The 17,211-nt window shown below is 44.6% G+C and overlaps 1 protein-coding gene across 3 annotated transcripts in view; it reads left to right on the top strand.

The window, feature by feature from the left end:
• Nucleotides 1–17,211, top strand: part of LOC138567598 (zinc finger protein 605-like) — a 517,842-nt gene that overhangs the window by 182,459 nt on the left and 318,172 nt on the right. For 2 of the 3 annotated variants that reach the window (XM_069645985.1, XM_069645983.1), the window contains exons 3-4: nucleotides 1,974–2,378; nucleotides 2,655–2,759. In XM_069645985.1, the coding sequence (XP_069502086.1) occupies nucleotides 1,974–2,378; nucleotides 2,655–2,759 (510 nt within the window). The remainder of the gene's footprint in view (nucleotides 1–1,973; nucleotides 2,379–2,654; nucleotides 2,760–17,211) is intronic. The other variant, XM_069645984.1, reaches the window with a different exon arrangement.

Genomic DNA, 17,211 nt, shown 5'->3' with positions numbered 1-17,211 from the left:
CATGAATGAAAAATTGAACATTCCCAAAGAAAATGTTCTCCCAAGATTAAAAGACTTTGGTTCCCGAGGGTTATTCCCTTCCCTTGAATTCTTCAATGGGATGGCAATGTCCTGTGTTCTAATAGTTCTTTGTGTCTCTCTTTGGCCCACAACAATTATATTAGGAAACCAACTCTTTAGCCTTGAAAGTCCTTCTTTAACACAAGTTCCTTCTTTGTTCAACAAACACTGCGTATTTTTTTTAAAAATAGTTATTTATTTATTTTTTTGTAGGGTTGCATTTTCCTGGTATACTCCCCTATCAGAACGTATGTAGTTTCAACTGCCTGGTGTGCAAGCACCTCTCCTCTTGTACTTTTAACTCCCTTGTATACTCTTGCCAGTTCCTTTTTATATCCAAAACTGCAAATAACGCTGTATATTTGTCTGTTTCAATGTTCGTTTAAGCTTTCCCCCTCATCTGCAGTCCATGCACTCATTTGCATGCACTCATTTGCATGCACTCATTTGTTACTGAGGTTTGGGTTTGCACTATACCCTTTTTACTTGTAAACAATCTTATTGTTTCGGTATTTTAAATTTCACCGCATTCAAATTGTCATTGGCGTGGTCGCCGAAAGCCTTGGGGTCCCGACTGTTTGGGCTGACTCACTGGCTCTGTCTAGTGTCTTCGGTCCCTTTCACACTTATGGGGCATACCCCTGCTGCTTGCTTTTCACTCTGGGTTGCTCTCATGTCTCTCCGGCTTCTCTCGCGGCTTTGCTCTTGCACCCCTGCTTTCCTTCAGATCCTGTTAAGGATAACGCTGTCTCTACGAGCTGCCCAGGAACTCTCTCGTGGCTCCTGTCATCTCCACGGCACATCTTGCTCACAACACATTACTCTTTCTCTGCTGGTGAGCTCCACTGTTCTGCACACCGGCTCGTGTCTCCAGCATTCACACGCCTCTGTGGGAGATGCAACGTCTTCTGCTGAACTAACTCTTATAGTGTGGGTGGCATCTTTAAATGTCCCGCGCACAGGTGTTTTCACCAAACTAGCACGTTCATTGAGCTTGAAGCTCCTACTGTTTTGCATCAACTCCTTCATCCTCATCGTCTCAGTACTAAGATGGTTGTGGTAGTTGGAGTCCATTGTTGTCACTTGATACATAATATATGGAGAATCTCTCTGTGATTCCATATGAAAGAGCAGTTCATTGTAAAGGGGAATTGGAAATGAAAAGGGTTTCTTGGAGCTTTTATAGATGGAAGTTTGGCCTGAATGGTGTTGGGAAAATATTTCTTGATTTTCCTTAAAGATGGGAACAAACGCATAGAAAAAGGCTGTAAGGGTATTGGATTTCAAGGGGGTGGGGGGGGGTCTTCCTCATGGGCAAATGGGGGATACCACACCACCTCCAATAAAGCCATGACATCGCCTCCGGTAGTTGCCCCCTCCCATGTGATCCTCCCTCATGTAGCCGTCCCCAGGTTCAAGATCAGGTAGCGGCTGCCGTCCCCTGGCCACATACCGAGAGGCTTCCCCAGGGAGTGGAGTCATGTCCTCATTAGATTCAATCACACAGCTTTTGCGTAAGAGATCAGAATAGTATCTATTAACAGCTAGATCCACTTGGATTAGACTAAATCCCTAAAACTGCTGGAAAAGGGATGCTGAGAATTGGTTTATTTTGTTCAGTATTATGATGTGGTGTCAACTTTTGCTTTGGACACTTGATCTTTCACTCTGGGGTTTGGTAGGGGAGAGAGTCTATGCATGTTTAGTATTGTAAAGCTTGTTATGTGGGGGTGGACTAGTCCTGCTGACCTTACAATCGCTCGTCCGCCCATCCTTCGTTCCTGTGCTGTCCTTTGTAAATGTCCTTGATGTCAGTCTCCCCCCGCATATACATCTGAGCATATGATTTATGCACTAACCAAAATTTCATTTACCAGAAATGAGAATCTTAACTTTTGCTTTCATTATTGCAGGGACAAGACCCAGGAAGAGGGTTAAAAACATGTGGTGCACAAAACCTTCTGGAGAACAGGACTGGGAGAAGTTTGCAAGGGGAAACAAAGTCTTGAATGTGGAAAAGCAGTCTGAGGGGGCATTAAACACAATTCGACGGCGACCTGGACGCCCAAGGCGCACTGACAATCTTCCTGTCAAACTGCAGAAGGTGCGTAAGATCCCTCGGGTCGCTCGCCCAAAGGACGAATCCATTTTGTGTCCTGAATGTGGCATCGGCTTCAGCTGCAAGGCCTTTCTGAAGAGACATCAGAATGTTCACTCAGGGGTGCGTCCCTTTATATGTAGTGACTGTGGCCGCACATTCAGCCGCAAATGCCATCTCATCAGCCACCAGTGCTCGCACCGGGGTGACCATCTCATTGGTGAGTTCTTTTTTTCCCTTTCTTTAAGCTTCTTTATCGCCTCTTGTGTATAAGATCCTGCATGTTCAATAGTGAATCCCCATTATCTATGTATGGGTGTGGGCTTTGGTAAGTGGATCATAGATGGCAGATTGACCCTGTAACCTTTTTAGCATTGATGTCAGTGTCTTGAATAGTGAACCCTTTAGTGTGGTCATTTTTTTGTGTTAAAGAAAATGAAGACCGGTTCTACTAAAAAGGAATAATCATTAATGCATTGTTAACATCTTTGCTCAGCAGCAGAAGATTCTGGCAGACTGCACTCAATTATAAAGAAGAATGAGTCAGTGGGGGAAGCAGACAGTCGAGAGCTGCAAGGCTCTGTAGAACAGGTGATATCTGGTAGGTGACATTTCATTTACTGCATGTTGGTGGGAGTTAATGAGGGAAAGTGGAAAAGAGACATTATTCATAATTTGTAATGTGCAACCACCAAAATGATCATGTCTGTGGCACCTTGTGCAGGAGAGATTTGGCAGTGGGGTGGGGGCAGAAAACAAACATCAAGAGTAGAAGGAAGAACAGTAGGCTATGGCCCTAGAGGCACTTTCCCAGCTAGGTCAATGTCCATTCTTATGTTTCGGGCAGAGGCAATGTTAAATGCCAGTATCCAAAAAAGAAAGTATTCATTGTACGCTCTTGGTTAAATACAAACTCTGTGTCAAAGGTTTAGGTTTGATTGAAGGCTTTACAAACCTTGAACTGCTCTTGGAACATATGTATAAGATTTCATTCCTATAAGAAGTCCCAGCAGTGAAAGGGTTACTTTGTTCAATTTTAAATGCCTTCCTAAATGTGATTGGGGTTTTGCTCTCCATTCGTAGTTTGTGCCAGTGATTAGGGCCTTGAGTGGTGAGCAGTGTTGTGCCTGTTCTGGATTTCTTTCTGGTATGCTTTATCTATTTGATGAAGCCAGCCTCATCGCTCATAATGGGGTTTACTGGGAGTTGCAGTTTGATGGGTTTATTGTTTTGGTTTTTATTTTTTTGAAGTTTGTTCTACTAGGCTTGATGTGTTCCGCAAATAGGTTTGCACTTGATTGTCAGTTCTGCTTGGGGCCAGTGGAGTACTCTTAGTGTTGTCATGGTAGGTTCCTAGCAGTGAGGCCTAGTAGCAGCACTTGTCGGATCAATATTTTGGAAACCCAGTATTTCAGTTTTGTTGTCCATTTCCAGGGATTGAAGGATTTGATATAAGGTGTGTTTCGATTCACAACATTTGCCTGTTGGGGGTAGGGGGAAGCCAATTGTTGCATTAAACACACATTCTGGGCCTCTAGCTGTCTTTGCAAGGGGTTTTGCAGGTATTCTGGCATTTGAATTGCCAGATGCTGGGATAGGGATGTCCAAAATAAGATCATTTCTGTTTTACTCCGGGAGAGAGGGATAGAGAGAGACTTTGTGATAGTCATTTATCATTGTCATACAATTAGAGAGATGTTTGCTATTCAGTGTTTGTCTACTAGAAAACGAATTGTCCCCTGCCCATACAGCCCTGCAAACTTTTACCCAAAACTGAAATTGTATAAATCCATGGTTCATTAGCGATATAGACCCTTCTGCAGCAGTAGTGCTGACTAGGATAATTGACTGGATTAATCATTTGAGCGGTATTCACAAATAATTGCAAATTAAACTACTGACAAAAAAGACCAAGTATTCCACCCAGCGCCACTATGTGCCCGAAAGAAATAGCCTTATTCTACCTCATCAACTGCACATACTCTTAAGCAGCCCCACGCCATGTAATTCCCGACACACATTCCTACTCACCCACACGTTTCCAGCCCTTTATCGACTACCCCGGGGCAGCCATTTCGCCCACATTCCAGCCACTCTCCATGCACTGCTCATCCCCAAAAAGGCATAGAACCACTCTTTAGCCCCAGTCCTACAGACACATACACATAACAAAACCCTATGGCACACACATATTCTGCACCCACTCCTTATAGGCACCCCCCACCATTGCACACAAACGCAGCTCTGCTTTCTGTCCACTCACACAAACACATGTTTATCTTTTATAAACAAGTACAAGAGCTGAGCTGAAATGAAGAGGTGCTTAGGGTGAGGTAGGGGAGAGTAAAGATAGAAAATTGAATGAAAAGAAAATAGGAGGTGCGTTAGATACATTGGCATCTTTAAAACCATCTAAACTATGTTCTAGTCATGGCTTCCACTTAACTAAAAATGTGTAGTTTTGGGCAAATCCATGCATCTCCCCGAGTTTCTATTTGCTCCACTGCACATATGGGTGTAGTTTTCAATACATTAATTCATATGGTATTTCAAATTTGAACTGATTCAGTGAAGCCAGAACCAAGCAGACTATATACCTGCTCCAATAAGAAAACCGCTAGCAAGCTTAATCAAGTAACTGCAGGCCAATCGGAATATCACACTGTCCATGCACAATTTTGGACATAACTTTAAAGTGTACAATACAAAAATGTAAGTGTACAATACAAGAAAGACCAAATCTGTCAAAAATCGAAATACTATACTACTGAAGCATAAAAAAACCAAGATTAGCACATTTAAAATAGCAAAACAGGGGGGGGGGCCTGGGAAACTCCTCTACCAGCACGAACACAGCCCATTGACTTGTTCTTGGGTGGATGGCCCCTGGGAGAGTCTCAACCAAGTCTTAAGCTCACTGTTCTTTTCACAGAGAAGAAATATCCCCACATATCAGTCTTTGTCCTGAAATGCTAGAGAGAGTTTTCCAGACCCCCCCCTGTTTTGCATACCAAGTAGCTTTGGGTCTCACCCTAAGTTACCAGGGGACTCCGACGTGGACACCTTGCTCACTGCTCTTAGAGACGCAGCTTCACCTCACTGATGATGCCCATCTAGGCTGAAACACGTGTATGGGGTTGCTGTGGTTCTCTTGTTCAGAGGAGAATTGCCTAGCATTCCGGTGCTGGACTGCCCCTGGGTAGGACAAAGACTGATATGTGGGGATATTTCTTCTCTGTGAAAAGAACAGTGAGCTAAAGACTTGGTTGCGACTCTCCCAGGGGCCATCCACCCAAGAACGAGTCAATGGGCTGTGTTCGTGCTGGTAGAGAGGTTCCCAGACCCCCCCCCCCATGTTTTGCACATTTAAAATAGTGTTGTCATTTAAATACTCCTTCACCAGTGAAACTTAGCATGGTTAGAACAGTGCTGTTGACACCTTCCCATTTTTTGCTTGCTTATCTCCTCTTCATGCTGAAGACCAAGAAGTTGATGGGCTTTGTTCGCTATACAGGCAACGTTGTAGAAGTTGTCTGTTTTTCATTTGATCACTTTAATCACTTTACTAAAAAAATGGTTGTTGTAAGGGATTTATTTCTTCGGTCCTGTGCATGTTGCTGGGCTGCGATTGGTTCAGCACGATGCAGTGATTTTGCAATTGACACCAGTGGCTCAATGTTATCTTATAGGTGAAGATACAAGCTATGCAAACATTCCCCCAACTCTGGGAGAGTGGAGTGAAGACCATGGAGAAAACAAGGGGAACTAGAAGAAGAAATCCCGCTGTCCAACATGTGCAATTGTAGCACTATTATTAGGGTATTTATTGTGCGTGGACCTAGCTTCGGGAAGCAACAAAGAACTTTACAAGTCGTAGGGGAAAGTACATGGTGAGTGAAGCAGATACAAGGGAGCCGGAAGCTAGCAACATTGGAGGGGGATGATGGGGCACTTAGTAGCAAGGTGTCTACAAGTAACCAGGGGAGGAAACCGCAACCACGGACTTGAAGATATGAGTGTTGTCTACAATCAGCAGCTGGAGAAGTCTTGATTCAACACTGGCTAGGCAGGGTCTGCAACTGAAGACCCCAGAGCTGTAGAAGAAGACAAAAGTGCAGTTGAAGTTGGGGGACCCCAAAGATGATGACCTGAAGATGCGATGTGTTCTAGCAGCTTAGTTTAGAAGATTAGTGTGGTGTCTCTAGATGGGTCAACAAAAGTTGCGGTAAGGGACAAACGATGCTGGGCATGCCACTGCAGGTCACCACATAAGAGCAACAAAACCAGGGTACTGCTGGAAGAGTCGGTGACAAATATCCAGCAACAACCAAGACCGACCCCTGGGTGAAAATGATGATCCTGCTTCTGGGACTGATCAGAGTAACAACCAGGAGCTTTAGGAGAGCACCAACACCAAGCAGAGGGCAGAGATCCAATTTTTGTTGCAGCATATCAACGGGAGGGGGGAGGTCGTAATCGTATCTGTCTGGTGAGAGTAAGAACAGAGCCTGTCTAACAGAGATTCAAAGACTCGGGAGAAACAGCACCAGAGCTCCTTCCCATGCAGTCTTGCGAGTCTCCTTCCAAGTACTTTTCTCCGCAAAATGTAAGGATGCAGTGTCTCAGCTTGTATCCCTAAATCAGGCATAGGGGTGATCTGAAACACCAATCGCAAACACACATGCACATGCAATGTTCAAATGTTTGGTGGCCAGCTAATCCGTGCAAGTGCCACATTCCGACTTTCCCAGGCTCTTCTGCAGCAAACACAGGAATATGGATTCCTAAGGACTTTTAGACATTTAACCCTGAGTAAACCTAAGCGAACCTGCACAGAGCTCCTTTGTGAATTCTTGACAGCCCATGTCGGCAGTAACCATATTTTGCATTTCTGGTACACGCACAAGTATACAAATCTGCACAGACACTCGCTCTTCCGGACTTAAAAATCAAGGAGACACCTTTAAGATTCTGTTAAGAGAGCAAGAAAGGGCCTCAGAACAGTAAAATGGCCACACATGATGCAGCAAAGACTTAAGGCAACACTGCCCCAGGCAGTAACAAACCTGCAGTGTCTGGGAAGGTGGTTGTCCAGACAAACTAATGGTCACTTTCATGGTACACTCACTTTAGGAGTTACAACGGCTCCCACTAAAACACTAATGTAGAGTTGTATCCTCAATGAGACACAGATATAATCCACAGAGGAAAAAGCTCTAGGAATCTTTTTTTTTAAAAGCACAAATATACAGGGTTTCCCAAAAGTGATAAAAGGACTTTTCCTAACACGTGTGAGCTGGCACTTTAGCAGGGGGAAAGCTTGGTAAGGTAATCTATGTGACAAGTTGTACGCAATGAGCTATGAGTCGTCCCAGTTGTTTATTGCAAACCCATAAAGCTGCAGTTGTTTACTGCAAACCATTGCAGCTTGAGACAATGGACCTGTAAGCGAAGTGGTGCTCATTAATGATGGAGGTGTTTCTGTGTTACAGCAGAGTTCATCCTTCACCATGCTTTTTTTTAGGATTAAGATTTTATTTTTTTAATTGAGCTGCTCATTAGAACACTGTAAAGCCTTTGGTACATTGTATTTAGCCACAAAAAGTCACACTTTCTTTACTTGAGTTCTTAATATGTATAAAATAGTATTGAATGGCAAGGCAACATTGAACATGCATAGCATCATGTGCATTCTACTGAAGAAACATTGCTTCATGACATTCCTTTTGAATGGATTGTGTCCTCCCACGTATTCCTCATCTTAGATATTTGTATCTTCAGCTTTGCTGCTTTGGAAAAAATGTTTCTCCACCAGATGGCGCTGTGCTCGAGGTTGCATTGCTGATGTCCCTTGGAGGCTGCCGTTGAGCGTCGATGTCATCTGCAGTATAAAGGGCTCAAGCCTTGCCCGTTGGCTTCAGTTCTGTCATTCCGATAGCTTTCACTTCGTGTCACAAACGGTGTTTCAGTTCTTTGAACTATGTCTTCCTCATTGAATCTTTCCACGCCCAAGACTGGATTTGAAAACATTTCAGAAAGGCAGAAAGATGTCGTCAATCACCGACCCCCATCGAGTTTGCTTCCGGTGCTTGGGTCCGGACCATCGGGTTGACTAGTGCGGTACCTGTGAAGCAATGATTAACAAAGCTCTCAAGGAACGAAGAGGTAAATTGGCGGTGGTGGACTCCTCCTCAGTTGTCTTCGAGGGGGGAAAAAGGCTGAGTCGAGTGAAAAAATCCAACACAAATCGAAGAAATCAAAGTCGAGGAGTTTGTCTAGGAAGTAGTCTTCTTCAAAACAAAATCGAAGAAAAGGCGTCCCCGATCTCCTGCGTCCTCTTTTTTGTTGTCGTCTGATACAGGGGTTATCACCTGCCCTTCAAAGCATGATTCCACTAGAAAGTGAGAGGCTTTTAGAGCCTTGATGATGAGAATCTTTTAGAACGCAGCCCAGACCCCCTCAAAGAAATCTTGTGAGGACCATGCCCCAGCTCATTGAAAACGTGACAGAGGGAGGTCAAAGACCAAACGGTTAAAATCTGCTGAAAAAACCTCTCCGACACCTAATTCAAATAGGAAATTGTGCTTACAAGTGCATAAACCGGAGGCAACACCTGACAAAACGGCGCCAAGTGCCCAACCACCATTAAAGTCGATGTCAAAGGTTTGCTCGACGCCTCTGTCGAAGGCCTACTCGACGCCAGCATGAAAGGCGTTGACAGTTCATGCGACGATGCTTACATCGAGGGCTCCTTTGACGCTATCGAAGGCTCCTTCGACTGTGTCGAAGCCTGCGTCGATAATATCGACACCATCAATGCCTTTGTCGAAGTCAACACTAATTCCGGCACCCAAATCGACTCTTTTCACGAAGCCAAGGTCTATGCCCATTAAATCACTGAATAAAATGTATCCTCCTGAATCTATACAGGATTTTTTCAAATCTATGTCTTGCATTTTTGAAGAGCAATCCTCTGAAGAGGACATTTCCCCTTCTGGTGTTAGATTTGGGACAAAGGATGTTCCTGAGGAGTTAATTGATCCTCACTCTAAAATGGCTGACCTATATGAGTGTCTACAGGCAGCAAGTGGTCTGGACATCGTCTCCTGTATTGGATTTTGAAAGACCTGACCCTGCTGATAATGCAGACGCCAGATATAGGAGACTTATGAATAAGGTGACAGAATTCATGGGGTGGAACAGAAATTCCCCTACTTACCAGCAGGATGACATGATGGACATTCTCTGTGAAGGTCCTCCATAGGATCCTGTCCTTCCCTTTCACATAGCTCTTCAAAAGAAAGTGATGGCTGCATGGGAAGCCCCTGAATCCGGACTTGCGGTAAATGGAAAATTCACAAGCAGATACAGGCCCTCTTATTATGATCCTGAATACTTAACAAAACATCTGTCACCTGAAAGTTTAGTGGTCCAGGCAGCCACATCCACTAGGCATTTGGCGTACCCTACAATTCCCCCAGATAGAGATGACAAAAAGATTGATACATGGTCTCGCAAGATTTTCTCTTCGGGAAGCATGGCATTAAAATCGACTAATGTGACTTGCACCTTTGCAAGATTCACATACATCCTATGGGATTGTATGACAGCGGCGGCTGAACACATTCGTGATGGCGAGGAGAGAGAATGTTTTCTTGCGATTGTGAAAGATTGAAAGGAGGCTATAGGGGAATGCCCTCAATCAAGACCGGACACTGCTGACAGCATCAGTAGGTCCACGGCATCTAGCACAGTGCTATGCAGATTTGCGTGGCTGAGAAAGTCGGGTTTTGCACCGGACGCGCAGGCCAGGCTACTTAATATGCCATTTGACAGCTTGAGGTTGTTGGGCAGCAAGGCGGACGAAAGTTAAGAAAAATTGCAGACCTAAAAAGCGGCAGCTAAGTGTTCGCGCCTCTATAAAACCACCTCAACCACACTCCTACTCAGGCTCATCTTCCTGGAGGGGTCGTCCCTTTTCGATTCTACTCCTCATTTGGGAGAGAGAAGGGACAGGCTAATCAAGGAGGGCAGCAAAGAAAATGTCCTTGTGGTGGAAGAGGAAAAAGTTCTAGATCAGCCCCAGCAGCAGCAACTGTCCCCTCGGCTGCTTCTGCAGCCGCTGCAAAGCCACTCTGAGGTCTTGACCCACAAAACCCTGGTGGGCGGCAGGATCTCTCAGTATCTGAATGAATGGCGGGGAATTACTTCAGATGCTTGGCCACTGGAAACAGTAGCCCAAGGTTACTGCCTTCCCTTTCAGAAAAGATCTCGGGATCATCCACTGGGATACAACTCAGTCAAAATTCCAGATCCGCTCCTGTTGCAGGAAATTTGAACCCTGCTAGAGAAAGGTGCAATAGAACATGTACCTGTAGCGGAAAAGAATAAGGGTTGGTATTCCCCATACTTTCTCATACCAAAAAAGGACAGAGGATTGAGACCCATCTTGGACTTGAGAAACTTGAACAAGTTCCTCAGGAAGGACAAGTTCAAGATGGTCACACTTTCTCGGATCCTGCAGGCTCTTTAACTCCAAGACTGGTTGGTATCATTTGACCTTCAGGATGCTTACTTTCATGTGCCAATCCATCTCAAGCACAGGAAGTAGCTGAGGTTTGCGATTGGCAATTCTCAGTATCGGTTTCGGGTTGACCTCCGCACCAAGGGTTTTCACCAAGCTGATGGCGGTAGTGGCAGCGAGTCTCAGGAGAGGGAGGATTCATCTCTACCCTTACCTGGTTGATTGGTTAATCAGGGCACGTTCACCCGAACAATCCCAGGAACATCTGAACATGACTTGCCACATCTTGTAATTAAGGGAGAAGCCCAGTCTGTGTAAGAAGTCGCATATGATACCATTCCAAAGACTCCAAATGATCAGCAGTCCTGTATACTTCCTCTAGCAAACCCTCGCCTGGCGAGGTGAGAGCTCATCACATTCTGCAGATGGTAGCAAAGATCCAGAATACCCAGCATCTGCCAGCCTTCAATTTTTCTGCTCGATCTCATGGCATCCTGCATTTTTCTACTGCCAGAGGCCAGATTGAGAATGGGATCCCTACAATGGGCCCCCAGGACTCGATGGTCTCAATTTTGAGGCAATATGTCAGATATTTTGCAAGTTCCGGCCAGAGTGGCGTAAAATCTTCTATGGTGGGCTTACAAGGACAATATCCTCAAAGGGGAATCTTTTTGGCAACCATGGCTGGAGATAACAGTAGTGACGGACGCCTCACTCACGGGGTGGGGAGCCCACACCAACGATCTGACAATCAGCGGTCGTTGGTCTCCATCAGAACTACACATCAACCTTTTGGAGCCGAGGGCAATCAGACTAGCGCTGAAGGCCTTTCTGCCCTGTGTATGGGGAAAGAATGTCCTGATAATGACGGACAACACAGTGGCCATGTACTACCTCAACAAGAGAGGAGGCGTAGGATCACTACCACTGTGCAGAGAGGCAATGCAGCTCTGGTTCTGGGCATTACAAGAAGGAATATCTTTGTCTGCAGTTCACCTAGCTGGGGAGCAGAGCAGTCTCCCACGAATGGGAACTACCTCAGGAGGTCCTTCAAGAGATCCTTTTGGGGAGCCCTTCTAGTGGATCTGCTCACGACCGGAATTGTGATCAGTACTGCTCAAGGGAATTTCCCCCAAGAGGAGCTCTAAGAGACGCATTTGTGGTGGACTGGGAATTTCCACTTCTGTACGCATTTCCCCCAATCCCTGTCATTCCTCACGTAATCGGGCAGTTGAGAAAGTTCCGGAAAACCATGATAGTAATTGCCCTGGATTGGGCCAGGAGAACGTGGTACTCGGACCTTCTGGGAATGATCTGCCCTCCAATATGTCCTCCACAAAGGGAGGATCTCCTCTCGCAAGGGTTCTCCATCCAGAGGTCAAAACACCCAGCCTTCACGCATGGTTTCAGAGAGGCTGAGATATAAAGATTGGGACCTCCTGGATGACGTAATGGAGATTTTGCTTTCGACCAGAAGGCCAGCAACAAAATCCTTGTATTGGTGTCGTTGGAACAAGTTCAGTAACTGGTGCAGGGATAAGAATGTGGATCCATTCTTATGTAATACTCCTACAGTACTTTCTTTCCTTTTACACTTGGCCAATTTGGGGCTCCAAGTTGGTACAATAAAAGGATACGTTGCAGCGCTATCTATTTTAAGCGCTCCTCAGAAGAAGTGTCTTACTTCAAAATGCCCTTGATTATTCAGTTCCTGCAAGGGCTCACAATTGTGTACCCTCCAACCCCTTTTCAGGTACCCGTCTGGGATTTAAATTTAGTTTTAAAATTCCTCACATGTATTCCATTTGCACCCTTACGTTCTTGCCCATTAAGACTCCTTACTTTAAAGGCAATACTTCTAGTGACAATGACATCAGCCCGCAGGGTGAGTGAGTTTCAGGCGCTCTCTTGTAAGCCTCCTCACACCATTTTTCATAAGGACAAGGTTATTCTTAGGGTCAAACCCTCTTTTTTTGCCAAAAATAGTCTGACGTTCACCTGTCGCACAATCACGTTACCTTCCTTTTATCCTCCTCCTCATGCAAGTAAGGAGGAAGATAGGTTACATAGATTGGACCCTAAAATGGCTGTTTCTATATCTCCAGATTGGCTAACGTTTGGCAATGTGTTCAACTTTTGTTGGATATTCTGGACACAAATTGGGTCTAGAGTAACCAAACAAACATTGTCCAGATGGATAATTTTGGCAATCCCTGAATGCTATAGGTTGGCTGGAAAAGATCCTCCAGATGGGCTGAGTGCTCATTCAACCAGGGGCATGGCAACTTCAACGGCTCTCCAGAGGAGGGTGTCCCAATGCAAGACATTTGTGCAGCGGCCACCTGGTCCTCTATGCACAATTTTGTGAAGTACTATCCTCTAGATTCAACATCATCACAAGAGGTTCTCTTTGCCAAAGCTGTCCTTCATACAGTCCATGATTAATACTTTCTGGTACTCCCTCCTCCAAATTGATACTGCTTTGGGAGGCTATCTAAGATGAGGAATACGTGGGAGGGCACAATCCATTTGAATAACAAGTTACTTACCAACTGTAACATTCTTTCGATTGGATGTTCCTCCCACATATTCCTCATCGACCCTCCCAATCTTACCCCGCCGTACAGTTTACATATTTTACACTCAATGTTCCTTGAGAGCTTGTGGTCTAAGGGGTATGCCTTTATCAACTCATCAGTTGAAAATATACGAACAAACAGAACTAAAGCCAACAGGCATGGCTCAAGCCCTTTATACTGCGGATGATGTCGACGGCAGCCTCCGAGGGACAGCAGCGATGTGACCTCGAGTACAGCGTCCTCTGGTGGAGAAACATTTTTTCCAAAGCAGCAAAGCTGAAGATACGAATATCTGAGATGAGGAATACGTGGGAGGAACATCTAATCGAAAATGTTACAGTTGGTAAGTAACTTGTTCTTCTGTGGGTGGCTTATTTTTTCTTGTTTTATTGCTATTTATTTCGGAATCGGGATGTAATTTCTGAACAAAATGACAGAGGATACATTAGAGAATGGCAGAGACATTCCCAATGCAGGGCTCCTTGACAGTGTACACGGTTTGCCTGAATGTGACTGACTAGCTGGTGGAGAGTGTAAAGTAATGAAACGCTGATCTGGAACAATGACTAGGGCAATGAACATAAATGCAATAGATGTATGGGGAATGGTGCCAGTATTTACATTGGTACAATTTACATTAACATATTTGTGTGTGGCATTACTGGAAAAGGCATGTTGTTGCCCATTTCAGAGTAGCATAGGGCTAGAGATGCCCATTAAAGAGCTAGCAAGTGACGTTTGACAAATTCCGTTAAAGGAAACTCTGATGGCCAGGGGTAGGCATTCCAGTGGAGGGGAGCCAGTAGAGAGATGGAGATGAAGATGAAAGCGCGGAGACATGCAGGGGCACATAGGGTCCAGATTATTGCACAGTCCAAGAGGGAGAGTAAAGATAGATGCAGTAAGTGAGGTAATGGGGAGGCAAGACCATGAATGGATTTAAAGATGAGGAGTAGGTACTAAAAGGGGAGTGACTTTTGCATGAAGAGCCATCCAGCTTTGTGTCAGTGTAAGGAAATGGGAGAGGAGTTGGTTAGGATTTATGGGGTCCTTGTTGAAAAGTTGAGGGCTCTATTTAGGGGAGCCAAAAAGTAAAGAGCAAGACCACGGAGTAGGCATACCTAATTATCCAGTTAATTGAGCACAAGTTTGGAGCAGTGATCAGAGTTTTTGCCAAGTAGTGAGTGAGGTGCGGGCAGATGTTCCTAATATTAAGAAGGTTAATCATGGCTGTGGTGGCAATGAACTAATGGAGCTTAAGGTACTTTATAAAAGGAGGCACCAAGAAGAATGATTTAGCAATCCGGCCGAGTGGGAAGGACAGGGAAGAGTGGGGTTAGCATCAGAAACCCATTAGAAGGTGTCTATGAGAGAAGTTCATCAGGCAGCAGAAAAACGATCCTGTGCTAGATGGGGGTAAGGCAGCTAGTGATGTGGGTTTACCCCAAAATCGAGAAGAAAAAAAAAAGGTAAAATGCACAATTAGTGTACAATCAGCCTGGTATAAAAGATTGAATCCCATAATACCGCACTAGGAGCGTGGGAGTGTCCCCCGCTGCCCTAGTTTAGTATTAGGGTTGCGGGGTGTACCCTGCATACATTAGATGCCCAGCAGGAGACAAACAACTAAAATCCAAAAAGCTTGAATTACAAAATGTGAACAAGTGGGCTTCACAATTTTGCAATTCAAGCTTTTTGTATTTGTTTTTTTAACATAGATCCAGTGATGTGCTATGCAATAGCAGGGTTTACGGGTGGAAAATAAGGAGCTGGATATCGTCAGCAAAAAGATGATGCGGGAGCCAAAGGAAGAGATGAGTTTTCTTAATGAAGTGGTGCAGAGAATGAATATGAGTGGTCTCTGAAGGGATGCACTTTGGAAGGTATCTGGGGGAGGAGGTGTTAGTTTCATGAGATGGTAAAGAATTGACCAGAGAGGTTAGACTATCTAGTCAGTGCGTTTGCTTTGAAGCAAAGGGGGGAGAAAGTGTTTAATTGAGGGCGTGATAATCTAAAGTGTCAAATGCTGGTGTATACTTTGGTGACCCCAAGATGATCGGCACTGTGCTCGACGACAAATGCCTCAGGAATTTTGGAGTGGTGGAGCAAGATTAAGACTGTTCCAAAGAAAAGATAGTTTGGGTCAGCAGCAGGTTTGTTTAGTGTTCCTATAACCACTGGTATTTTGTTGGTTCTTTGTATGAAGCTGGGAAGATGCCCTTGAAAGTGAGAGGTTGGCGTGGGAGCATAGAGTTAAGAGGAGATGATGGGTTGTTTTTTGGTTGTGAAGGGGATCAAAAGAACAGGATGGGTTGACTAAATGATGGGTACGATTTCATTGGGATCGTGGGGGTGACAAGGTGGAGAGAAGCCGGGGTGGTGGGAAAGATGACGTTCTTGGACCTGAATATTGACCAGTCGCGGTCAGTGTCCATTTTTGGCTTTATCTCTCGATTAGTGGTATAAATTGGCATATTATCAGCAAATAGAGATGTTCAATAACCTTATCACTGTGCTGTTCTCAGGAAGAAGGCCAAGTGCTCTACCACGAGGTTAAACAGGAGAGGGGACAATGGCACCCCTGTCTCCACCACTAATCAAGCACAAACAGTGCAGATGTCTGCATCATTTATAGAGAGATTGAAAAGGATTAGGGTCCTAACATATTCCGTTTCACCCCCAATCCTACTGGGATTCCATTGTAACCTTGGAGCTTTTCTTAATCTTGGCATCTGTGCCTGCATGAAGGGCAGACAACAAATGGTACAACTCATTTCCTTTGCACAGTCTCACCAAATTAGGGGCTGTTTGACAATCAAATGCAGCCCTAAGGTCAACGACTCATTTCTGTGACCCTACATAATTGATCTGAAAGAGCCAACAAAACCCCTGCTCAATCGCCCCTGTGCTCTTTTCGAAAACCCTCTTTTGATACTAGTCAACTTTGCTTCCCTTTACTGCCAAGCTGACAACCTCATTAAGAAAACCTTTCCAAAAATGTTGCATCTCCCATTCAGAAGTGAAATGGGGCTATAATCAACAGGATTGATGCATATTCCCGTTTTCAAAATAGGTTTACTTTGTGCTGCTTTTCAGGAATTTTATATGATCCTAAATGAAATATCATTCTAATACTCAGAGCTCTAGATAATATTTTTACGTAGGAGCAATACCAACAGATATATTCTCTGGTGACTGTGTGCGGACTGAAGAATAGTGTCTAGCTTTTTGGTGATCTAGAGACTATAGAGTGATCATGATCCAATAGTCTTATTACCCATCTTCTCGTTTAGAGCCGATTTGGTTTTGACTAGCCCGGACCTACATGGCCTAGACCCTCTGGACCTAATCCCATCATCTAACACGTTTACAGATGGGTGTTACAGACTGGTTTTCAGAGAATAGGTTATGCTTCGTGCTCCTGTCTCTTTCTTGGATCACTTGCTGCTTTTCCTGGTTTGACAGTGAGTGTAGGCGGATTAAGGCAGCCCTCTCAAAAGGGTACACGAAAGGTTTTATTGATGTGATGCCATGAACCCTATCACTGTCCTTGCAGTGTAGTCAATATAAAATAGGAATCCCTCGAAGGAAGAGGTCCATGAGCATTCACAGGCTGAAATTATAGAGGCTGTTGAGGCTAATGATATTAGATAATTCTGAAACCTAGTGGCATGGAGCACACAAAGCCGTATTCCTATGTTACACTCCAATCTCAAAGCTGAGTTCCTACACTACTCTTCATCAATTTGCACAGATTGTGTTATGTTGCTCCCATTGCAACACATGAGAAACTGGTGGTTAATAGACAGGGTTCTCTTCTAGAGATTGAGTATGGCCTTAACGTTCATTCCCTCCTTGCAACTAAAACTATCTAACCCACAATAAAATTGAGACTTTGGCATAGAAAATGCAGGAACAGTGATATTCTATCACTGACTTTAATAGTAAAT

The sequence above is a fragment of the Ambystoma mexicanum genome, chromosome 2p (genome assembly GCF_040938575.1).
Source record: "Ambystoma mexicanum isolate Mex_15411 chromosome 2p, UKY_AmexF1_1, whole genome shotgun sequence".
Taxonomy (NCBI): domain Eukaryota; kingdom Metazoa; phylum Chordata; class Amphibia; order Caudata; family Ambystomatidae; genus Ambystoma; species Ambystoma mexicanum.
This window is presented reverse-complemented; position numbering and strand designations above follow the sequence as displayed.